At 55.6% G+C, this 25,002-nt stretch overlaps 1 protein-coding gene across 1 annotated transcript; it reads left to right on the forward strand.

Moving 5' to 3' along the window:
- The first annotated feature begins 1,009 nt into the window (after window positions 1-1,009).
- ADORA1 (adenosine A1 receptor) lies at window positions 1,010-24,843 on the forward strand. The gene is made up of 3 exons (XM_056361965.1): window positions 1,010-1,222; window positions 1,593-1,977; window positions 23,770-24,843. Exons 2-3 carry the CDS (start codon window positions 1,637-1,639, stop codon window positions 24,401-24,403), a joined length of 975 nt encoding a protein of 324 aa, XP_056217940.1. The 5' UTR covers window positions 1,010-1,222; window positions 1,593-1,636; the 3' UTR covers window positions 24,404-24,843.
- The last annotated feature ends 159 nt before the right edge of the window (window positions 24,844-25,002 follow it).

The following is a 25,002-nucleotide window of genomic DNA, read 5'->3' on the forward strand; positions in this document are numbered from 1 at the left end:
GGTCCCACAGCTGTTCCCATCCCTGCCTTGGCGTGTGCAGCCTCTGATGGAGGAGGGGGTGGAGGGTCAGGGCCAAGGGGCAGATCCAGGTGTTGGGACATCTCTCACCGAGGCAGAGCAGAGCAGGTGGGTACAACCCCAGCCCCAGGTCTTGTCAGAGGAGGGGGAAAGGGCAGGGAGAGGTGCAGGTGGGGTTTGGCAGAGTCCCCGTGCCCCATTTTGGAGGTCAGAGCTGGTCCTGGTCCCTGCAGCACTCGGACAAGGCAGCTCCACTCCCGGGGAGCAATTTATGCAGGATGATCCTTGCAGGTGCCTGGTCATACCTGGGGGTCCCCGGGAGGACTCTGCTGGTTCAGCTCCTCCAGTCAGACCGAGTCCCCATGCGCTACCCAGCCCAGGGGCCAGAATTTGGGGGTGGCCATTTTCCTCGAAACTTCTAGGACCTTAAATAGCTCCCGGTCCATCCTGACCACCAGCTTGGGACCACTCTTCCTCCACAGGCTTCTGCACAAAGACCCTCCGCCTGCCCCAGCAGCTCTGTGCCCACCAACAGACCCCGCGTGAGGGATGCTGCCAGCCCTGCGCCTTCCCCCTCCCCAGCATGGGGTGCAGCCCCACCCCAGCACCCAGGGGTGCCATCCGGAGGGTGAAGGGTGCTTTGGGGCTGAGCCCCGACCCACCCCAGTAGTGATTTGGGGGAGACGCTGTCAGCCGGAGCCAGGGCGAGCAGCGGCTCTTTGGTCGGGGGTCCCGACCCGGGGGGCGAGCCCGGAGCCCGGTGATGCGCTGGGTCCTCGCTCACCCCCAGGCTCAGGCTCTGCCCCCCTGCTCGCCCTCCCCCCCCGGCCCCGCCGCTCACACCCCACCTCAAAAACCGGGTTCGGTGTAAAAACGCGTGTGGGGAGCCTGGGGCTGGCTCTGCCCCCCGCCACACGCCCCCGGCCCCTCCCGCGTTCGCGGGCCCCAGGCCGGGTCAGTCGCCCTTTAAAGGGCCGGGGGCGGCGCCGTGTGATGCTCCCGCTCCGGCGGGCGCTGGCGGAGCCTGCGGGACCGCGCGGTGCCGGGCACCGGGGACCGAGCGCAGCCCCGCTCGCCGTGGCCAGCCCGGTGCCCAGCGCCCCCGGACCCCCAGCATGCCCCCCGGGGGACCCTGCGGGGGGGCAGCTCCTGCTACCTTGGGGTGAGGGCGCCCCCGGAACCAGCCCCGGGCTGGCAGGACCAGGTGAGGTGGGATGGGGCCGGGGGAAGCGGGCGGCTGCGGGGCCGGGAACCAGCCGGGGGCGGGGGGGGGGGGGCGGGGGGCGAGTCCCGCTGCAGCTGTATCGGCCCCGGGGGTCTGGCAGGCGGCCCCGGGGCTGCCCCGAGCGGCGGGGGGGGCTCCGCCGCTCCCCCCCGGCGGTGGACCGCGGCCCCCGCTCGCCCCACGGCCCCGGTGGGTGCGGGACGAGCCCCGGCGGGGCTGGAGCCCCAGGGGACGGCACAGGCGAGGAGGGTGGGAGGGGGTCCCGTCCCACCCCCCCGCACAGGCTCCAGCCCGGCTCGCAGCGCAGTTACCGGTGCCAGTTGCCACCCGCCTGCCCGTGCGTTTGCAGGTGACTGAGGGACCCGGTGAGTGGCCGGGGGACACCGGAGCATCATGGCACACTCCGTCTCAGCCTTCCAGGCTGCCTACATCTCCATCGAAGTCCTCATCGCTTTGGTGTCCGTGCCAGGGAATATCCTGGTCATTTGGGCTGTGAAGATGAACCAGGCGCTGCGAGATGCCACTTTCTGCTTCATCGTCTCTCTAGCGGTGGCCGACGTGGCCGTGGGGGCCCTGGTCATCCCCCTGGCCATCATCATCAACATCGGACCACAGACAGAGTTTTACAGCTGCCTCATGGTGGCCTGTCCCGTCCTCATCCTCACTGAGAGCTCCATCCTGGCGCTCCTGGCCATCGCTGTGGATCGATACCTGCGGGTGAAGATACCTGTCAGGTAGGAAAATGCGTCCAGAGCAGCTCCGCGGTGGCTGCTGTGGGGTTACAGGAGCGAGTGTGCCCCAGACTCTTGGAGAAGCACTGGAAGCAGGTCCCCCTCCAGGCTGCCGACCCAGGCACATCTGGCTGCAGCAGCAGCACTCGGGGCAGGCTGGGCTGGGGGTCCTGGAGCCTCCGGCAGCTTCGCCTGGGGGTTTGCGGGAGCACTGGGTGCACAGGCAGGGACTGCATCGTGGCAGCTGGCAGGCAGGGCAGGGTGGCCCCGCACAGGGTCCCCGTGGCTGGGACAAGGTGTGTCCCACCACACATGGAGAACACCTTTCCAGGGAGCGGAAAGGGGACGATAGATTTGTCTTCAGCCCAGGTTTTCCCTTGCTGTGTTGAGCCCAGGAACCCAGAGGTGATAACCTGCTTGCTCATGGACTTGTGTGACACAGCTTTGGGGTTTTGAGGGACCTGAGGTGATAGCCTGGCACGCCTTATGGGACAGGCTCACCCAGGAGGGACCCCCTGGCTGTGGGGCTACCCCACAAATGACTCCTTTCCCTGTTTTTCCTCTTCTCATCATCTGTATCTGTCAAAGCCAAGCCAGTAGCAACTACTGTGGAGTGTAAAAGAGGGGCACGAACTGTATTTGAACTCTGCTGCTCCGGGAGGAGATATTTAACCACTTTGTGTCTGGCTCCCTCCCCGCCAGTGGGGTTCTGTGGCTGGGGGGAGGCAGCTGCAGGGCTGGGGTGCTGCAGTGGGACTGGGGGCTGTCAGCGGGATGGAAGGGGATGTGACACCCGGTGTTGGTGCCACTCAGGTGCAGCTGGTGGGTCCTGGCTCAGACCCTCACCGTGCAGTCACTGTCACTGGTCCCTCTTGCTCTGTCCGAGGATGTGCCCGGGCTGCAGGGACACCTTTGCCAGGCTCATCAGCTCCAGGAAGGTTCCCACTGCTGATGGCATTGCTGGAGAGCTGAGCCCGGCCAGGACAGCTGAGCACACACCAGCTCGTGTCACCCCACCAGCCCCTTTGCAGCTCAGCTGCGGGCTCCAGCCCATTTGCCGGAGGGGTCCACGACCCTGCATCAGCACAAAGGTCCCCCAAAAGGGACCCAGCCCCCTTGTGTTAGGTGCCACCCAGACCCCAGCAGGTGTAGGACCCTTTCTGGTGCTGGAATTGCCTCCCTGTACAGGGAAACATGGACAGGAGGCACCTGCGTCGGGATCAACCGACTGCTCCCTTCTGTCCCCAGATCCACTGGATCAGGCCAGAGGTCTCTTGCTTTGAGGGTTTTCCTGCAGCTATGGGTAGCAGAAGCTGCTCGGTGAAGAAGTGTAAGACAGGGGGGGCACAGGATAAAAACACTGTCCCTGCCCACCCCCTCCTCGCTACACATGATTTCGCAGGCTGTTCCCAACTTCCTCCCTAAGTGTGATTTTTCCCAGCCTGAAAAATCCTCGTCTTCCAGCCTGTTGGTGTAACCAAAGTGATTCTCACCCTGTCATTGCTCTCGGTGCTTTTTTGGTCTTTCCGCATCCCCTGTGTGGCGGGGATGGGTTCAGGTGTGGGAGTACTGCGGCTTTATACATAGCAACACTGCCTAGCTCTTGTCAGTCATTTTCCCAACAGACCCAGTCTTTTTTCCTCCCTTGCTGCCTCTGAGCACCAAATGGGCCTTTTTGGGGAGATTTCTGCCTGATTCCATGAGATTTCCTGGGAGCAATATGAAGTTAGAGCCCCCTGTGCTGTGGATACTTCGGGTGGGTTCTTTCAACCCTGAATTTTGTTCTCCCGTTACGTGCCTGAGCACTCGACATCATGAGATTTCTCTCTGAGTTTTTGTAGCTCGCTTTAATATTGAAAGGCTTCATGGCCACAACAAGAAGGGTTTGCTTTTGCCAGCTCTCCTGTTCACTTATTCCTGGATGTTTCCTTCTTTCCCTGGCGTGAATTCCTGGCAGTTGGCAAACATGGTGATTTTAGGTGACGTTGTGCCCTAGACACAGCAGCAAAACAACATTGGAGATCACGTATAGGACAGAAAACGCCACAAAAGAATACTCCCTGAATCTGAAATGCCTCAAGTTTCTCCCAACCTGTTGCTAGATGCTAAAAGGTGATGCTGAAAACACTTTGACAGTGCTGACAGCTCAAATCACGGCTTCCGTGCTGGTGTTCCTCACTGCGACGCTGAACCCACCAGTGTGCAAATCGGTGCTGGGTGCCAAGAACCTGCGATGCCTCGGTGGGACTTGGGTCCCTCGTGAGACACGAGTGGCCACTCATGCCTGGGACACCTCAGGGAGAGCTGCTAACGTCTCTGAAGGCAGCCATGGCACCCCGTCCTGGGCAGCGATGGCGTCCCACAGTGATTTGCAGGCAGGTAGGGAGCGATGTGGGGGGATCTCTGCCTCAGCCACATCCCAAGGGCAGCCAGGACATGAAGCAGGGACATCATGTCTGCACGTGGCCGACCAGCATCAGGCACGGAGGGGACAGGGTCAGCAGACAGCGTGCACGCCACAGCTCACTCCTGTGCCAAAGAAAGTCCCCAGATAAGCCTGGCACAGGGTGGATGCTCGCCAGCGTGACCCACACGTGGCCTGGCATGGCCAAGGGGGTCTTGTGGGCTGTCATGCATGGGAGTCCCCCACACTCCCTGCTCTGCTCGCAGGCAGCCCTGGCTCTGCCAGGGCTTGGGGAGAGGGGACAGCAGGCAATGAAATGCATTTCATAGGGGCAGCTGACAGGGGCTGGGAGCAGCAAGGAGAGAGGCTCTGTGCATCCCAGCTCCATCCTTGTGCCGGCCACCCCCACAAATGCTGTCTCTCCTCTGGCACACTTCATTTTTGGGGTCCATGAAGGAGTGTGTAAGGGTTTCCACATTCCTGTCACATACTGACCAACTGGGGTGAGGTGGGGACTATTGCCTGGGAATTGTTGTCTGAAGGAGAGGCAAAATCACCCCTGGACTTGCCAGGCTTTCTGTTTAACCCCTAGGTAGGGTCCCTCCTGGCTGCTGAGGTCGAAGGATGCTGCCTCCTCCCAAGGGGCCTTTTCTTGACTACGGAGAGATGCAAAAGCATCGCTTGGGTGGAGCAGGCTGAAGCAGAGGGTACCACGGTCCCCAGCCTCCACAGGAACTGCTGTAAACAGCTGGAAACCACCTACAATAGGCTTGTTGCCTTCATGCTGGTGGAAAAGCTCACATGTCCCCTCTCGCATCCTTCCTCCCCGCCTGGCGGCAAGGCAGGACCCCAGTCCTGTTGTCCCCCCCAGCCAGGCACAGCGGGGTCCCCCAGCCCAGCCCAAACTTCCCTCTCAGCCGCACTCAGGGAAGATTAAATGAGTTCAAAGGCAGGGGAAGCAGCCGGCCGGGGGTGTCTGTCAGGAACTGGCCGCTCGGCAGCCCCGCGGCGGCCGGTTCGTGGCAGGATGCTGGAGGGGACCGGGCTGGAGGGATGTTTGTGAGGGGATGTCGCTCCTTTGGCACCAGCCTCTGCTGACTCAGGGCCCCCCCTCTGTGCTCTGAGGTGCTACACTGGGCTTTTCGGAGAGGGCCGTGGCAGAAGGACCTGGTGTTCTCAGGACACGCGGAGCCACAGCCCCTTGGCCAGGGGTGGTGGATGCATGGAAGCAGCCTGGTCCTGTCTTAGCGTGTCCCTGGGGGTCCTCACCTTGTCCACTTTGCTTGGACCACCAGCTCTTTCCTCAAACACTTTGAAACATGCCAGGAAGATAAAAACTGGAGAAATCTGCTGGTAGCCATGAGCCCTTGTACGTGGGGTCTCTCACTCTGCTCTCTCTTCCACCCCCTGTGCCCAGGCCTGGACACTGGGATGCCCCCCTGGCCCTGCCCTTCCCACCCTGTGGCATCCCAAGGAGCATCCTCCCAGGGCAAGCTGCGTTTTGTGTTGCAGAAGGTTTTGAATGCACATGTGAGGCTGCAACGCCATGCAAATTAGATCAAACCATGCTTGAAATTGCTGGGAATTGAGGGGGGCAGGAGGCTGGGGTGCAGCAGGGGGAGAGCCCGGGGTAAAGCAGGGTCTGCAGGCAGCACTGGCATTCTCCAATGGTTCAGAAGTGCCCTGTCCTGAGCCCTGTGAGGTAAAACAGCTCAGGGCTGGCAGGAGCTTCCCTCAGCCCTGAACTGCAGCCCCTGCAAGCCAGGAGGTGAGGAGGACTCGAGGGCAGCCTGTGAGCCCTTGGATGGACCCAGCAGTAGAAGGAGGAAGGCTTCCGCACTGGACCTCACAGCTTTTCAGCTCCTGCCTGAGCTCAGGCTCTTGCTGGGATTGCAGCGCTCTTTCCCCTTCTCTCCTGGCCTGCCAAGGGCTGCAGGCGTGGGGCCAGCTGGGGCTGGGTCACAGGGAAGCCTAGGAAGTCTCGTTGCCCTCAGCCAGCTGGGTCGTGGAGCAGGGCATGCGTCTGAGATAGTCCTCCCCTCTTTCCTCTACTGAGAGTTCAAGGAGGATCTTGGCAGGAGAATGGTGGGCACCCCGCTGCCATGGGAGGGGGGGATGAGGAGGATGTCAGGATGAGACCCTGCTTTGGCCCACATTCCCAGGCACCAGAGCACCTAAGGGTGCATGGGCAATCTTTCCAGCACTGCCAATGCTAAGTGCCAGGAAACCTCCCCAGACACTTGGGCTCTGAGACCCAGTAGATGAGTCCAGGATGGAGATGGGGGGGGGGGAATGTGTGTGTCAGACCAGGCTGGGGTGTGTGGTGGCCTGTAGAGGCTGGTCCCCTGGGGATGGTACCCACTGAAGTGGGGAGGTATCAAACTGCGGAAGCAATTTTTCAGGCTGTCATGAGGTTTTCAACCCAGAGCAATGGGATGAAATTAAGAAAAGGAAATGTATGCTCCATCTGAGGGCAATTTGCTGGCCAGATGGTGGGTTTTACATGTCCCCAGGGAGGCAAGGGTGACTGGAGACATCTCTAGCTAGCCTGGCCAAAATAGAAGATAATAAGTGGTGGCAATGGGGGGTGATTCTGTCCAGCCAGGCAAATGAATAAACAAAACCATGACTCTTCTGAGGCTTATTTTTAAATTTAGAGGAAACATTTCAAAAGTGTCCAGGTGTCTCAGAGCCAGAAGCGTGAATTCAGAGAGCTGCAGGGGGACTTTCATGCCCAGGAGCTCATCTAGGTTTCTCTCAACCTCCATTAGTCAATAAAAAGATGCCATCCATCCTTACAGGTCCTCCCCTGTGAAAGCAGATTGGATTTCTGAGGAAAAAGCTCCTATTTTTTCTAAAATGGGGAAATTTGGGGGACTGGCAGGACTTTGCAGCTGCCTCATTGTTTTTTCCCTTGCTGCTCTCCACCAGGTATATTTTTAGCAAATGAAGGTGATCTATGGAGACCTTCATTCCTGAGGAACAGGCAGATCTGAACCAAGGATGGAGAATAAAAGGCAGAAATCACAGTCCAGAGAGGTTTGCTGGAGACTTTGGGCTGTTTCCAAGCTGCAGCTTCCAGCACCCTGCACCAGCTCAGCAGCTTTAGCAGGATGCTAAATCAGAGCAAGTGTTTCACACCGAGCTCTGTGTGAACCAGATCTGGGGTGCACGGATGAGCTAAGCCAGTCCAGGACCAGGAGCTCAATTCTGGTATCACCAAAATACTCAGACCCTTGGAAATGGGAAGGGATTTACCAACAGCTTATATTGGTCTTGAGATCCTGGTAAATACCCAGGTGAGCTGGTTTCCAGCATGACCCTCTGATTGGCAGAGCAAATTTGAGCCCAGATCACACTAAGTCAGAGATCAAAGCCACGAGGGCTCTTCCCTGGGTGACGGGACATCTGGATTAGGCTCGGCAGGAGCGTGCACAGCTGCCGCAGCAGCACCACGAGACGTTTGCCGACAGACGCAAAATCAGGTCACATGAAAAAGCTGCAGATGCTGCCATGCCAGCCAGAGGGAAGTGGTTTGGGCTGCAGGCAGTGTCCCCAGCTCCCAGGCTCTTAGGGAAAACGCTGGGGTTTGCAGGTGTCACCCTCCTTGGGATGCAGCAAGGGTCCGACTGTAGGATGCTGTGTTCTTGGTAGCACAGAGGGAAGGGGAGAAGAGCAGTGAATCCTGTGCAGGGATGCTCCAGACTTGCTGATATTTGGGGTTATTCCCAGGTTTTCTGGATTAAAAGGGTAAGGGGAGGTGAATGGCCTCCAGAGACCCTGGGCAGGCTTCCTGGGCAGCAGCACCCCCTCTCATCCCAGCCCTTCTGCATCTCCGAGCAGGGCGCGACGTGGTTCCCGTGCTGGGTAATCCGCCCAGGGTATCATTTTGCCCTGACCTCATTAGCGGCGGGTCAACATCGGTCTCCTCAGCAGAGCTTACGTCTGCCTGCATTGCACTGCAGGGTGATGAGCGAAAACCAGCTCCTTGCTCATGTTCACCTGCTACACCCCAAAATCATGCTCTAGGGATATTTTCATTGGGTTTTTTCCCCCTGTTTCTACTGATTTTCAGGTTAAAGCATTGACTTTTGGCAGGGGTCACCAGTAAATTTGAAGGCATGCTCCCAGAAAGGGCAGTAGCACTTTTGCAGACAGGGAAACTGAGGCACAGAGCAGTGCCGTGTCTCACTCAGGGTGACCCCACGAGGCAGGGACGGAGGCTGGGGCACAGCAGGTATGGAAATTGAGATAAGCCAGGACAACCTGGCCTTTCTGTTCATGCACTGTGCAGTGATCAGCTGGTCTTATGTCACAGCTGTGCCCAGGGCACCCAGCAGCCAGGCTCCTCCGTGATGCCAGCCCATGCCATGGTGATCTGTACAGGAGTAACTCAAGGCAGCGGGGTTATCCAGGAGGCCAGATGGTCCCCCTGGGCTGCAGGTCCCTGGTCTGCAGAGCTTGAATGCCAAGTCACTCCTGTCAGCAATCAGTCCTAATTAAAAGTGACAGCATTGCTATCTACTGAGTCAAAAGGGGCTGAGACACCTCTGTAGGGACAACGTCCTTGGTGAGGGGTCTCCCATCCATGAATTCATCCTGCAGGGAGCACAGACATCAAACCAGGTGAAGATGGGTAGATGGAACCCAGCAAGGCTCTCCCATGTCCATAGCAGTAATTCAGGTTGTTGGGTACCATCAACCCAAGAGGACGTACTCTACAAAGCAGGCCAGATGGAACACTAGCCAGCTCACGTTTCTTCATCCCGTGGCAACACGAACTGTCCATGAGGTCCCCATTGAGCAAAAGGTGAGGAGCACCAACAGCCAGGGCCACCCGGACATGGTGAGATGGACAGTGAGGTGTCTGCAGTGAGTAAGGTGAGGTCCCTCACTGCAGGTGAGTGATGGTCCTGTGTCCATGGTACAATAGTCCATCAGACCCATGGTTGAGTAGCAGAGCTCCCAAAACATCTGGGAATGTCACACTTCCAACAGCACTGCTGAGCACTGGGGAGATGGTGCTCCCTTTCTGGAGCGGCTGGGGTGTTTCCAGCGGGGGGCACTGGGTTGGTGGAGGCGCTGAGGTGGGGGTGATGCACGCTGGGGCTTGGTGCGCTGTGCTTTCCAATGACCCTGTGCAGCTGCTGGCACTGAGACAAGCGAAACACCCTACAGGAGGAGGCTCTGCCAAAGCAAAAGCTGCTGATTCAGCCCGCCCTGTCCCTGCCAGCCCAGCCTGGCCCTGCAGGCAGCATGTCATGAATGAGTCAGGACCAGTTCACCATGGTATGTGCCACCACCACAGCCATCTGGTGCTGGTGCTGGCTCAGGGCATGCAGGAGCCCTTCGATGGGGGGTCCCGGGTCTTCCCCCACCCCTGAGGTGGAAGAAAGTGACTCCAACAGCAGGTATTGTCATCACTTGGTCTTTACAGAAATGGTCCCACCTCCGCTCCGTGCCAGCCAGAGCCGGTGACAGAGCAGAAATAAGTGACTCACGGGGTCAGGGCTGGGCGTGCAGGCAGGCTCAGGCACTCCTCTGCCATGGGGCCAGCACCAGCCCCCTCCCCAGCCACCGGCTCTGGGGCCGCAGGCTGGGTGCCATGTCATTGCCCAGCCCTTAGCACACGCGTGTGGTGCCTGTCCTGCTCTGGTTGGACATGTGCCGTGCGGCCACCACCAGCCAGGCCACCCTCAGCTCCTTTTACACCCCAGGGCACATCACAGCATGGTTTTTCTAGCCCATTCGCAGCGTTAGAATAAGCTGAACTGGGTCTTAAAAGTGCCAGGTTGACTCTGTTGACCAGACAGGGGATTATGGCCATGAGATTGGATGTTGGACAGCTGGGACACAGCCCGCCAGACCGTTCTCGAAGTCTGATCTGGAGGGACTGCCAGACCCGCAGCTGTAGCCTGCAGTCACTGAGCCAGACCCAGCAAGATCTCCTCTAGGACAACTCAAGGCAGCTTGTAACCAAACCCAAGGGGCTATTGGACATGGAGATGTGCTCAGGGGGCACATGGCAGCCACCCAGCTGGGTGGCCTGGGACCTCAACGTCCCTGGGACTCCAAGGCAGAGCAGGCAGGGCTGGGTGAAGGCTCAGGGCTGGGGGCCATAAAGTCACCGCATCCAGGTGGCCCTGCTCGAAATCAGCCTGACAGTGGGGGGGTGACTCACGCCAGGGCTCACAGCATGAGCCTCAGCACAGAGACGGGGGGCACCGGGACTAGTTGGAGCAGACGTGAGGGAATCAAGAGGTGTGGAGGCAGCAGGGATAGAAAGGTCACTGCAACACAAAGGAGGATGGTAAAAAGGAAGAAAATGTGGAGGAGGCACTGTGGTGCAATGACCTGGGAGATGAGTTTCATTGTGACACACACAGGAGTCATTTCAGAGTGGAAAGAAACTGATGGGCTGGAAGAAAACCTCTGGCTGGAGGAAGGGCAGGGAAAAACCTTGCAGGGTCCTGCCCACAGGGGTGTGAGGGAAGCCCAGAGACAGGTCCTGGCGGGTTGTCCCTGCAGACAGCGGGACGTGGAGCATGGAGGAGACCATGGAAGGGATGGGGACAGCTTGAGAGGTTCGTCCCCTTGGGGACAACAGCATCATCTCAGAGCCTGGGGAAATGACAGCTGGCACAGCTGAACTAATATTAACAGCCCTGGTTTATCCTGGAGATAAATTAATGATTTTTTGAAGGGATTCTGCCAGGTGCAGCAGGGATGGACACAGGAGCTGGGAGAACCCAGCATGGGGGCTGCTGATGGGCTGGGAGGAGCAGATCCAAGGAGCCTGTCCTTTTGGGACACGTCTCATCCAAGGTGACCTGAACTTTTAAGCCTACAGAATGGGAAACCAGCCATCCCAGAGGCTGGCCAGGCTGCTGGCGGGGAGATGCCTTCTCTGGCAGCACAGCTGCCCAGCTGCTGGGGCAGGCACGCAGCTCTTGCGTGGGACGCCCAGTTGCAAGAAAGAGCAATTGATGCTCTCCAAGGCAGTCACAAAAAAGCCCCACAGCCAGTGGGGTGTCCTGCAGAATAGCAATGAGCTGAGCAGAGCACCCCCTGCTCCACCAGCACCCAGCCCCACTGCAGCCTGCAGCCGGGCACGCAGCCACCTTTCCCACCGGAGGGCATCTGGATGGGCAGGTCTGGGTATTAAGGAGACATCATCGTTGATGCCGTCAGCAAGAGTCAAAAATAACCCCAAGGGGTTGAGATCCTCCTTTCTGTAGAGCACAGGCAGCAATGGGCTAAGGCTCAGATTGGGGGGGGGGAGGGGGCAGGCAAATAGAGGAGGAAGGACAGCTTTTGGTGATGTAGGGCAGTGCAGAGAAGGATCTGTCACTGGAAATTTTTGGGGCATCTGGATTTGCCTTTCACTGCACTAAGCCTGGTGGGACCCAGCAGCTCCTTCTCACGCCCTTGCCCCACCTCTTGTTGCCTTTTCCCTCCTACCGCCCATCCTGTCCTGGCATGGTCCTCGCCCCCTGGCACTGAGCAGGGGACCACTTTCAGCAGCCGTCGCAGTCTTGGGGGGACTGGTTGGATTTTGGTGAAGAACAAAAGTCTCTGTTCACAAAAAGGAGCTGGAGGAGGAAAGGGAATTTTTCTCCTGGCCCCGTTCCCTTGTCTTCCTCAGCAGCCTCCATCCATGTTGCCCCTGAGACCAGCCGCAGTGCTCTCGCATGCAGACCCCTGGGTACCAGCGATGCCCAAGCAGGACCACAGGGACACAGAGGCAGGGAGGTCACATCCCCCGGTCCTGGACCCTGCCTGGGGTGATGATAACACCTTTCCATTGCTCCTCAGAGGAGGGCCAGAGCACAGAAAGCCGGGACATCACTGGCGTAGCTGTCCATCCACCTTCTCCAGGCCACTTCTCTTCCTGTGTCCAGAGACCAGGATGATTTTTCTTGGCCTCCTTCAAACAAGGGAAGTGCCAGCTCCTGGCACCAGGGAGGCTTTCTCATTCAACTCATTTCATCTTGCTTCACTTGGCACATCATAGCCCCCCTCTGCGACTCAGTTTCCCCATCTGTTCACAGAGGGAATGATGCTCCAAACTCCCCGAAAGAGCCAAGAGGCTGATGCTGCGAAATGCTGTCTCAGGCACGGCTGTAACTAGCAGTCTTACAGACAGAGTTATTTCTCTCTTTTCTGCACTGTTAACAACATTCAGTGACTTAAGCCTTGTAACATGCGAAAAAGCAGCACTCTTTTTCCTCTGTGCAAACAGCTCTGCTCGCCTGCGGCACGGAGTGGCCGAGCCTGGGGGAGAGCTCGGAGCACAGATGGACGGGCCAAGCCTGCGCAGTCAGGCGGACGCCGGCGTGGGTGCAGGCGAGAGGGGGTTATTTTAAGGGAGATCATTCCCCACGTTCAGCACTGCTGGGACACAGGTGCTTTATGGGCTCAGCGAGGTCTGTTTGCTCAGAGGGAGCTCCAGGAGCTCCGATACTGCAGCCATCCCCATCTTGCCTTTACAGCCACTGCCATGATGCTTGCAGCGTCAGTGCCACCCTCCGTAGGGCCACCCCCTGCCCAAAGTGCCACAGGTCCATCCCCAGCAGCCTGGGGACCCTCTTGCCGCACGGCACGTCCCTTGTGTGCCGGGGAAGGAGGTGCTGGGTCCCTCGCAGGCTTCACATGTCCCTTGTGCTTGGGGAGGACCTGATCCTGCCTGGCCCACGCATCCTTCATCTCCATGCCCTGCACCAGCCAGGCTGCCTGGGTAGACTCGGGCTGTGTCTGCACATTGCTCCTTGCTTGGATTTAACTGCCGGAGTAATTAGGAAGACGCACAGGGTGTAATTTTTGCCTGACTGATGCATTTCACTGCTGTTCCTCGTCTTGGGGCTCAGCTCTTACTCTCCACCATCCTGATGGAAATACTGAACTACTTCCTTCCAGGCAACAAGGTCAGTCAGTTTTCCTCCAAAGGAATAAATAATCCTTTAAATCTGAAAAAGGAAACAGAGTTTAAGTACTAAACTTCAGGTTTGCTTTACATTTGCACTTTTAATTTGTTTTCCTGGTGAAAGATCAATTCTCTGAGGTGAGGGAACATTTGATTGTGGTGTTAACTGGAGCCTTCACTTTCAATTTGGCATTTAATTTGGCTGATCAAGATATATCGATCTGCACTGAACAGATTCTTCCCAATGCAAATAACTTAATGGCTTGACATATATGTGCTCCTCCTGGTTTATAGGGTGGTGGACAGGTGAATAGCACAGGTTTTCCTCAAGCTCTGTGGCAAGCTGTGCTTGGACAGGTTGAAAGTCAACCATAGCACAAAACAGCATCTCCAAAATTAATTTCACTGATTGAAAGTACATATATGAAGTCACTAGCAAAAAAAAAAAAAAAAAATTAATCCAACTGCTTTTTGCATTTGAAATTGATCTTTTGATCAGGGGAAATATGCATTGGACAGAAGACATTGAACTGGTTGTTTTAGATTATCATGTCCTCTGAGGTTTAGAAACAGCAGATCTTGCTGGCATGCCTAATTCTTATTTAGACATTGGGCAGAGAGAACAACCCCCCACATTTTGTGAGCTTCCAGCCAATTTTTTGGTTTTGAATGTACTTATCTTTGAACTGGGCTAAGTGCAGGGAGGGAAATGTTCCCTTTGCAGCGACAAATCGTGCTGTGGGGATCCTGGACAGCAGTAACGACTTGTAGCCTAAGAAACTGAGGAGTTCAGCTGTTGACTGTGAAATCAGGAGTCAGGTTAGCAGAAGTGTAAAAAACAAGAAATTAAAAGGCAGCCCGTACTAATCTCTTGTTCCAGCTCCAATTTAGGATATGTCTTTTTCTGAAGACTGCTTCTGCATTGGAGAGATAAAGACCCACCTCAGCCCTGCTTCATGGCTGGGTTAATGCCTCTTAACAGGAGATGCTATCTCCATTTTCCTGCCTCCCATTTATCCAGGGAGCAGAACTCGATGTCCTGTCGAATGCAGAAAAAATGCCAACAGCAGGTCTCAGGACGCCTCTTATTTCCCTTCTAGTTGGGACCTCTGATCTCCTCCTGCCTTTTAATGGCTCTTGGTGCTTTTCAGACTCACCTGGTTGGAGGTCTCCTGTGGGTACCAACCTGGCCTTTGATTTATCAGCGTTCGCAGAGCACGGTGGTGACAGGCAGGGAAGGACGGTGGCACTGGCAACCTGCCCTGGTGCTGTGCAGATGGCACCAGGCGCTTCCTCCGCTGGCATCTTCCTCCTCGCACGGCCGGCTTTCTGCAAGCTGCAGCATCTGTGGGATGGAGTAGGAGCCATGGAGGCTCTCGGAGCCCAGTCACACCAGGCATTTTATATCTACCATCTCATTGCAATTTCTCATAAAGCACACATTTGACAGATTTGGCATTTTCAGTGGGTTTTAGAGCTGCTTGCTTTCTTCGTTCTCTCCTCTTCCCCCTCCCTTCTCCATTTTGGGAGCTGACTTCCAGAATCCTCATTTCAAAGAGGTTCCTTTGCATAAAGGATAAAAATATGCAATGCATAGAAAAATTCAAGTACAATACAAATAGTAATTGAAAAAGCCACTGCTTTTATCCAGTGAAGCCCTGGATTTACACTGAAGATAGCCAAACCTGCCTTTTATCCCTTCTTTGTACTACATGTGTACACTGCCCCGACTTCGCTAATCGCAGGGGGACACGCAGGGACACGCAGGATCAGCTGCGGAGTCAAGCCTGGGCAATCAGCTCCCAGCTAATTGCCACGACAGGGGCAGGGCTGATGTGTGAGAGCCTGCGAGGTGGCCACATCCACAGGGTGGTGGTCCGGCATGGCGAGGGCAGGCGAGGCCAAGCACACTGACCTCCCCGCCAGGGCGCTCGGTGAGGAACAGCTCCAGCCCGCTGCCCACAGAGCCGCGCACATGGGGTTTGAGCGGCTCCTCCTGAAACCTTCTTGCCCTGCAGAAATTGTCTTCAGCTGGAGGTGGGGTTGCTCCCAGTGTAGAAGGGACTCAGCTGTGTGATGGGGGCGTGCAGGACCCACCCTCAGGCTCAGACTCATGCTCCTCTCCAAGGAGATGTCCGCATGCCAAATTTCTGTTTTTTACAAAAAAACTGTTTAGACACTAAAAATGTCCATTAGATTTACTGTCTGGGGGTAACACTTAAAACAAATCCATTGTGCCCATCACTCTATCCATCAGCGACGTACCCAACTTTCATAATTTCACCCCCACCTCTTAGGGACTGGGCTGTTCCTCTGTATGTGCCCTAACTCCTGACATCCTAGTGCTATAGAAGAATCTCAGTTTCTGCTTCTAATCCCTTTTAAAGCAGCACTTCTCATGCTTTGCATTGCACAGAAATGCTCAAAAATGCTGCTGCCTGAAACCAGGAGCCAAAAAAACAAGAACATCACATTTTTTCCCTCCAGTTCTGAGATTCTCAGCTCATTTCACGATTTTGCAACCGTTGCCAATAGTGTTAAATCATTTCCCTCCCACTTACCTTGGGGTCCTGGAGGGAGAAGCCAACGATCCAGGAAAATCCTGGAGGGCTGTGACCACACATGGTAGAGCTGGGAGGGATCCCTGGAGCTGCCTGGGTGCAAATCTATGGCTCAGTGCGACTTGTACCCCATTGACCAGGGACACTGGGTGCACATGCAGGACTGTCATATGGCAGCAGGAGGGTGACACATCCAGAGCATGGCCACCCCAGTGCAGGCGCTCAGCACCCTTGGATGCACTCAGTGCTGCCCACAGCATCAGGTGGTCTCACTGCTCCCTTGGGGCATGAGGGATCTGCTGAGGTTAGAGGGCAGCACTCCCCAGTCGGCACAAATTAAATTATCATTTCCAGCAGGCGTTGGATGCCCTGGGTGTCCCCAGCCCCTTGCTTAACCCCCACCCACCCACATTTGGGGTGAGCAGGCTGAGCAGTGGGTGAGTAGTCCTTGCAGAGAATTGCTACTTACGCAGTGGCAGAGCACTTGAACGTGTCGGGATCCAGCCACAGGCTGTAAACCAAGGCCAGTTTGAAAACAAGATTAACTTTATGTGCACAAAGGATTTATATTTGCTGCTGGGTTAAAGGATGCTGCTTGAAGGATGTGAGGAAAATTGCCTTTCTCATTAAGCAGCAGCAGATGACACACGCTCCTTTGCCTTCTTTGGACAACAGTAGTGTCTCCTCTACAGCCAGGGCAGAGCCTGGAGGGGGAGGACGTGTGTGAGGTCCTCATGCTTCCCATCCTCCCGCTCTGCAACCTCCACTCCCCCCCCCCCCGCCCTGTGCTCTCCCTTCCCCTTGCAGGATACTGTCACAGTGGGAGCCACCAGGATGCCCAAGCAGAAGGCATTGGCTCTGGTCCATGGTGGAGCTGCCATGGAGGTTACTCACATTCCACCTCTGAGATGAGGACAACTGAGAAAGTGACCTGAAAGAAGCTCTGCAGTTACTGGAAGCTGGTGGTTTGCTCCCAAAGATGGGTTGTGATTCATTGCCAGAGCCCAGGGAGTCCAGCAGCACAGACATCCCGGAGGCAGCAGGCTGCAGAGGTCCAGCCAGCACCTACTGCTCCATCGAAGCCAGGAGCAGCCCCAGGAGAGGTGCATGCGTGCTTGGCGATGAACTCATCTAGGCTGGTGTGATGTTGTGGCTGCTCCTAATATCCCGAGGACCAGAGATGTGAGAATACAAATCTCTCTGGCTCAGCAGGCAAAGATTTGACTTGATCCTCTAGCTAGAACCTGAAATACAGCAGGTTTTGACTCAAAAACCAGGCAGCCAGCGTGGGTGTCTCTATGGGTATTGGGGAGCAGGGAAACAAGCCCTTAAGCAGCCTCATGAGGCTGTGGGTGATACTGCCCCATGGGAGATGCCAAACTCAAGGTGGGCTGAGCTGTGACGTGTGCTCTGAGGCTTGGTCCCACCAGGGGTGATGGCATCACAAGAGCGGCAGATGTGGGGGGATGTGTCCGCCCTCTGGTTCCACGCTGTGGAGTGCTGGAGCTGGGGAAGGACACCTCCTCCCACACTTGCAGCCATCCACTGGATGGACATCTCTGATGGACTCATGTTTTGTACTGCCAGCCTGGGGTGAAGATACCCTGGCACAGCCTGGCTGCCCTGTAGAAGCATCATTCCCCATTTGCAGGCACTGTAACCCATAAAGCGCTTTTCTACCTTATTTCCCCTACTTCTTGTGGGGATATTTGTGTCCCTAGGCTGCATTTGGATGTGTCCGCATTGCTCTGCAGTCCTCAGGGATCACAGGGTGCTTCCAAGGTCCTGGGAGATGTCTGCACCCTGTCTGGGGTGCAGGAGGGCTGCAAATGGTCCAGACCCCTGCACAACCTTCTCCAGCAAAAGCTCAAAGCACAAAACCTCCTTTTTTTGTCACTTTCTTACCATGTGACCAGCTCCAGCTTTACCCATTGCTAAATGAAGCACTCACCAAAGCCCTGGGGACACCATGGCTTGGTGTGTGGGGACCAGTCAGTTTTGCAGGATGGATTTGTTCTCATAAGCCTCATAATCACCCTCGCCTTTATCCATTAAATAATCAGTGGCTATTAAAAGTGGTTAGAAACATTCGGTGGCCCTGCCAGCTGCTTCGCTCGGCTGAGGCCGCTTGTGCTTTGGAGTCACTTGGTGCAGAATAATTCCCATGCAGAGAGCTCCCATCTCAGGATGCTAAAACCAAACCCTGGACACAGACTGGACCAGGAGGCACTTCAGTGGGATGCACGCAGCCCAGTGCATTTATACACGCCGCTGCACACGCTTTCATCCTCTCTCGCGGTGGCTTTGGGTGAGGTTTGCATGAAGCAGCCTCATGGTGTGGTGCCTCTTGCTGCGGTGGAGCGGACCCAGAGTGTTTTGGGAGCAGAGGTCCTAAAAGACAGGTTGGTCATGCCCAGCTCCCCTCTGCTGAGCCGGGGGGGCTGAGCTGCTGTAACTGTGGGCACCAGGTGTGGGCTGAGCTGGAGGGCTTAGAAAGGTGCCAGCTGCTTGCAGAGCTGTTGCCAAGCAGAAAGGACACCATACTGTGAGAAAATCCTTCTCTGACTTTTGGTGGGGTGGTCCCAGCCCTGCTCTGCCCCTCGTCAGGGTGCTGCCCCAGCTGTGGTGGCAGCTGTGACCTCTGAAATCATGGCTCACTGCACGCAGGGGGACTCGCAGCAGCGTGGCAGGACCTGGCAGCTGTCGGGGACATCCATCCCTGGATCCCATCACAGACTACCAGCTTTGGACTCCCCCCAACGCCTCTTCTTAGAATCATAGAATCATTTAGGTTGGAAAAGACCTTTGAAATCATCAAATCCAACTGTTAACCCAGCACTGCCAAGTCCATCACTAAGCCCTGTCCCTAAGCACTGCATCTCTGTGTGTTTTAAACACCTCCAGGGGTGGTGATTCCACCTTCTCCCTGGACAGCCTGTTCCAATGCCCGACCACTCCTTCCCACGAAGAAATTTTGAACTTAAGGTTTTTACTTAAATTAAGCCCAAAGGAGATCTGAAGGGAAGGAGAAAAATAACCAAAGCAAGAGGCTGAAGCAGGAATAAACTTTTCCCATCCAAGTTAGAGGTGACGAAGGAGTGACTGCACGGTTCTCTGTGAAGCAGTGTCCCTCCTGCAGCACGTTCTACCTTGTGCGGGTACCCAGGGAGCTCCTCGCCCCAGCCCGGAGCCACAGCTGAGATGATTTCCCTTCACAGCACTTGGATGCCGCTTTGTATTTCTCAGCTTCGCATTTCTGAGCAGCTTTGAACACCAACATCTGAGTTTTCCCACCCAGCAGCCCCAGGACACTGAAGGATCTGAAGCAAAGATAGAGCCAGGAAAAAGATGCAGGAACCAAAATCCTCTGACATCAAAGCACTTTTGTCTAGAGATTTTCAATTAGATCAGGACATGCTCTGGCTGCTTTTCCTTGCTGCATTCATAATGCAGATGAGCTTCATGTCAGCTTGGCCTCCTTTCCTCTTACCACGTTGGCTCCAGCTTCATTTCATTAGCAATAGCCTGCCTTCATTAGTGAATTAATTCCCCAGGAATTGCACTGCAATAAACTCTACCAGAGCAAGGACCAGCAAAGCCACATTTTGGGGCTCTCTGGACAGCTGCAAGTGTTTTCTGGACAAAAAGGTTGTTCACAGAAATACTAAAAACAAACAAATTTTATTCAAACCAGGCCTGGAATCTTTAAAGCTTTTTCAACCAAAACAAGAAGGGTTTTGTGAGTGTGAGATTGGGATCGACCTGTGGGTTGGAGACCTAGGAAAGGAGACCTCGTCTCCCTGTTGGGGGACAGACCCTGAGACAAAAGTCAAATCAATAGAAATGCAATGAATGTGTCACTCTCCGTGTGTTTTCATATGTGTCCTGATATGTTCAATGGCCGTGGGGGCTTTGCCCACCCAGTGCCAGACACCTAAAGAGCAAGTCCTGGGCTGAGCTGGGCTCCCTTTGCTGCCACAGAGAGGGATGCAGAGGTCTGGCTACGTCAGGATGTGGCAGAAAAAGTTGAGTCAAGTGTGGGAATGATGAGCAAAGGGAAAGGAGGGTGGATAGTGTCTTTGGGTTGAGGGCCCAGGGAGCATTTAATGATCTTCTGGAGAAAAGGGGCCTTAATATCTCCCCCAGTGACTCCATGCTTAGCCCAAGAAACTCTGCAATATCTCCTGGAGCATCCCACCACGAGACAGCATCTCTCCCTGGAGGACCCTGCTCCGTATATCCCCGTTAGCTCTGCACAGCCCTGGGGGACAATTTGTTTGCCTCCGCCTCCAACCATCACTTTTTGCAGTTCCCCTGAGGACACAAACAGCACTCTATCAATAATTGATATTTTGCCTCTTTGCATTATTTTCTAAACCCACAAAGACATTTTTGTTCCACAGCAAACCAGAGCTCCTGCCCATCCCAGGATATCAATGAGGCTGGATGCTTGCTGTGCTCCCTCCAGGCTCTTTTCTCCTGGCCTTGGCAGGGCATTCAGGAGGACTTGGGGTGATGCCCATCTCTGTGGGGAAGGGATGGTGCAAAAACCACCAGTGAGGGAGGACAGGAGGAAAATCTAGCAATTATGGTCAAGCCTAAAGCCCCACAGACAAAGGAAACAAACCCAAATTGTATGATGATGGTGGTGACTACTATCATGGATGGTTTAGTCACAGCTGTTAATAAAAATAATAGTAGTAATAAAATTGCAATGATGTTAGCAATTGTTCCAGTGCTGATGATAATGATAAGATTATTTATTAATTGTGAACCATTATCAGCATTTTCTAGTGCTTCCGCCACCCAGACCCATCCCAAACTCTAGTCCTATTATATTAATGCAGAATGAGGTAAATGAGAAAGGCTTTTTCTTTATGGCATAACCAAGGAAGAAATACAGGAGCAGCAAAGTCTGCCCCTACCCCTCTGCTAATTGCCCCCTCCCAAATGCCCTGTGCCATGCGGTTGAGCGTTAGGCAGGATCTTGCGTTTCCCTCCTTTAAGTGAGGTTTGAGCCCCACAAGAGCTGTGTGGGCAGGCTCTGTGGGGTGCACAGAGGTGGCACTGAGTCATTTCATGGCTTTTGTCATTGTCTGTGTAGGGCTGATGGGGACAGTGGACATCCCAGAGCCCCCAGGGAGCATGTTCCCCTGCAGGGTACTGCAGCTGCCTCTGCTCTTGGCTTGTTGCTGGAAGGAGCAAAAGGAACAAAAGCCCCGGATCCAAATGTTGCTGTTTTCTATGGATTTTTCTGGTTCAGCCACGGTTCCTGTGACCGTGGTGCACACCTGCTGGGGGATGCATGGACAGGCTTTGCTCTGAGCTGCTGGTGGCTTCTGCAGTGCCACGCTTAAATCTCGCAGTGCAAAGTCACTTGAGGAGCAGGGAGGGCCAGGTCCTGGTGCTTGAACTGCTGAGTGTGTCAGGCCAGGCACGTACAGCGAGGTGGTGGAAATGGATGTGCAGCGAGGAAGGATGGATATGGAGCATGGCAGAGAGATGGATGTGTGGCAAGGAGGAGGGATGGATGCGCAGCAAAGTGGGGGCATCCATGTGAGGCAAAGAGGGATGGATGTGCAGTGAAGAGGAGAGATGGATGTGCATTAACGAGAGATGGATGTGCATTAATGAGAGATGGATGTGCATTAACGAGAGATGGATGTGCATTGAGAAGGTATGGATGTGCACTGAGGAGGACAGATGTGTGGTGAGGAGGCAGAGGGACGTGCACTGAAGCGGGGAGATGAACGAGCAGCCAGCAGCGTGTGGGGTGGTTGCTCTGCTATGTATGTATTAGACACTTTGGACCATGTGAGCTTGTGTGCATCCAGGGACCTGAGGTCTGCATGACCTCCACAGCTGTCCTGATAGCCATCTGCACAACACGCGGTGTTCTGGAGCTGCAGGGGGCCGGGACCATCCGGGCTGGGCCCCCTGCAGCCGTTCCCCATCCCCTCTGCTTTGGCTGTAAGAGTGAACACTGCGTCCTCTGCTCTGACCCTGGTTCATGACTAACAACAGGTCTAGAGGTCACCCTGCCCCATGTGCCCCCCCAGCCCAGGCATGCGGGCAGGGGGAGAAGGGGTGGGTGCTCGGGGAGCAGCTCTGCTCCTGGGTGCTGGCTGCCAGCGCTGGAGAGTGTTTGGGGACGATGCTGGCACAGCTGCTGCTCCACAGCTCAGCAATGGGTGCAGGGCAGGGAGCAGAGACCACTGGGAGTGGGGAGATGGGATGCGGGGACTGCAAAGAGGGAAGGAACTGGGGGGGGTGGGGTTGGGTGTGTATGTGCTGTTATTTCTAGCATTGCTCCCCCACAAGCTGCTGGAGCTTGGGGAGGTGGCAGTGGACTGTCACGGCTGGAAGGGCACATCAGCCCTCCCCAGGGACCTGTTATCGGTGACATGGGGTACATGGGCCAGCACACAACCCCATGGGAGCCTGAGCCTCCAGTATCCCTGTGCCGCTCCTGTGTTGTCGTCCCTGACCCTTTCCCCTCACTTGGCCCACAGCACTGGTGCTCCCCCACCATCCCTCATCCACCCCATGCCCCAGCTCTCCCTGCCCTGCACCTTTCTCAGGGTCTCCTGCCTTCTTTCCTCACCACAAGGAATAAATCACCCTCCAGATCCAGCCTCAGCTCTCAGAGGAGGACCTGGCTGCCTTTAGGATGCTGGGAATCTTTTCCCAGGCCAGTGGGAGTTCATTCAGGAAAGCTGTTTGGGGCTGGTGGCTCTGGACTCTGAACTTCTGAGGCTTGATGTTCCCCCTCTCCACCCTGCACCCCTCCATGCTCCCACCCAGACACCTTGCCCCTGAGATGGGTCTTGAGAAAGGACCTTCAAGGGGGTTTGGGGTCTTGGCTGTATTAAAAAGCCCCAAAATTCTCCATTTTTCCACCAAAGGTAAAGGCTGCAGTCATGCAGCAGAGAGCTCTGAGCATCAGGATGCAGATCCAGGTTTGCCAGCCACCTCCACACGGTCCCCATGGCCGGGTTAACACCAGCATCGCTGACAAACCCAGCAAACAGTCAGGAAAACATCCTTTGTTCAGTCCCCTCCAGTGGAAAGCAGTAACACTTGGGCTCCGAATCTTCTCAGCCTCCAAAGACAAGCTTTTCTTTGAGGGCCAGGGGGAAAAATCAATCTAGCAGGCTCCACTTCCCGCTTGGAGAGCTCTGGAGAGACCAGCCCAGCCCCGGCGTGCTCCCCAGCGGCATCAGGGAGGGAGCAGAGCCCAGCCGGAGCACAGCTCTCCTCCTCCTCCTCCTCCCTTGGCACTGGCCCATTAGGAAAGAGGGTTTTGTCGATCAGCTCAGCACATTAGGAAATGAAACAGGCTGTGCCCAGAAGCTTCCCCGGGGGTCCATTAGCACCGGCAGATCCTTCCTGCAGCCCAGTGGGTCCCAGAGGATGCTTTTGCTGGCGATTTCCTCCCCGGGCGCAGGGGGAATTGTCTGGGACAGGGTGCCAGCAGTGCGGGTGCATGGGGGAGGGAAGAGTGACCTGCCGCTGTGGGTGCGGGGTGCTCACATGTAAGGTGGACTGCTGGAGTGACGTGAAACCTCCCCTAGATATGCGAGTTGAACGTGCAGGCATGCTCCAGGTTGCTAATGCACTTCTTGGCTTAGCATCAACCCCCAGAGCTCCAGGATCATGTCTGAGGTCTCTGCACCCCCCCGGGGCGTGGGGTGGGAGACAGGGTGAGGTTCCCCAGGGCACATGCAGAGAAACCAGTCCGTTAACACATCTATCAGGACAAGCTGTTACCAATTGCCAGGGAAGGGAATGAGGAGCATCATGTCGTCTCAGTATGGGTGCTGCCACCCCACACGGAGCAGCCAGCCCCCAGGCAGAGCATCTCACCTGTGTTTAATTCTTTCCTGTGGTTGCTGTCTCTTCCACAGGTATAAGAGTGTGGTGACACCCCGGCGGGCAGCAGTGGCCATCGCTTGCTGTTGGATCGTCTCCTTTCTGGTGGGACTCACCCCTATGTTTGGCTGGAACAACCTGAACAAGATGCGGAGGACTCAGGAGCTGAATGGCAGCCACACGGAGTTTGTCATCAAGTGCCAGTTTGAGACGGTCATCAGCATGGAGTACATGGTGTACTTCAACTTCTTCGTTTGGGTCCTGCCTCCCCTGTTGCTGATGCTGCTCATCTACTTGGAAGTCTTCAATCTCATCCGCAAGCAACTCAACAAGAAGGTCTCCTCCAGCTCCAACGACCCCCAGAAGTATTATGGGAAGGAGCTGAAGATCGCCAAGTCATTAGCACTGGTCCTCTTCCTCTTCGCGCTCAGCTGGCTCCCTCTGCACGTCCTCAACTGCATCACCTTGTTCTGCCCATCCTGTGAGACACCACACATCCTCACCTACATCGCCATCTTCCTCACCCATGGCAACTCGGCCATGAACCCCATTGTCTACGCCTTCAGGATCAAGAAGTTCCGGACAGCCTTCCTGCAGATCTGGAACCAGTACTTCTGCTGCAAAACCAACAAAAACGCCAGCACCACCACGGCTGAGCCGGGCAACTAGGGGCTGGGAGAGAGCAGAGGAGGGTCCTCCGTGCCCAGCCCACATGGGGCCATCTGGCCACTGTCCCTGCTGTCAGGGGAAAGGGTAGAGAGGACCGGGAAGGCTGGGTTCACCAGCCCTGTGCAATCCAAACAGCCGTGTCCCCCAGCTGCCCCAGGAGGTTATTTATTCACAAGCATCGTACTGTTTTGATATTGTAGCCTGCAATGTTCCTTTCTTTTTTTTTTTTTTCCTGTTTGTTTCTGTTTTTCATTTTTTTAAGGGTTGCCAAGTATTTAAGGAGAAATTGTACAGACAAAGACGCAGTTTATCTTCATGCAAATAAAGTAAATGATAAAAACCACCCAGGAGGTCCTCTGCCATTGATGGAGAGAGACCTCTAGCTCCTTGGAGCGTGGCAGTTGGTGATGCGGGGAACACCTCATACCCTGGCCCCTGCATCCATGGACCCGTGGAATGGCAGTGAAGCTGCTGGGAATTGGGAGAGCCCAGGGCAATGTGGTTTCTGCAGCTCTGAAGCTGGGAGCTTTCAAGCTCTTTCTTTCCCCCACGGAGAGGTGAGCTGGGCTGAGACATGGGAAGAGATAGGAAAAGGCACC

Source organism: Falco biarmicus, chromosome 16 (assembly GCF_023638135.1).
Source record: "Falco biarmicus isolate bFalBia1 chromosome 16, bFalBia1.pri, whole genome shotgun sequence".
NCBI lineage: Eukaryota > Metazoa > Chordata > Aves > Falconiformes > Falconidae > Falco > Falco biarmicus.

Coding starts and splice junctions, on each gene's coding strand:
- ADORA1 (XM_056361965.1), top strand. CDS start 1,637: ATGGCACACTCCGTCTCAGCCTTCCAGGCTGCCTACATCTCCATCGAA. Junction 1,978..23,769: donor CGGGTGAAGATACCTGTCAG/GTAGGAAAATGC, acceptor TCTCTTCCACAG/GTATAAGAGTGTGGTGACAC.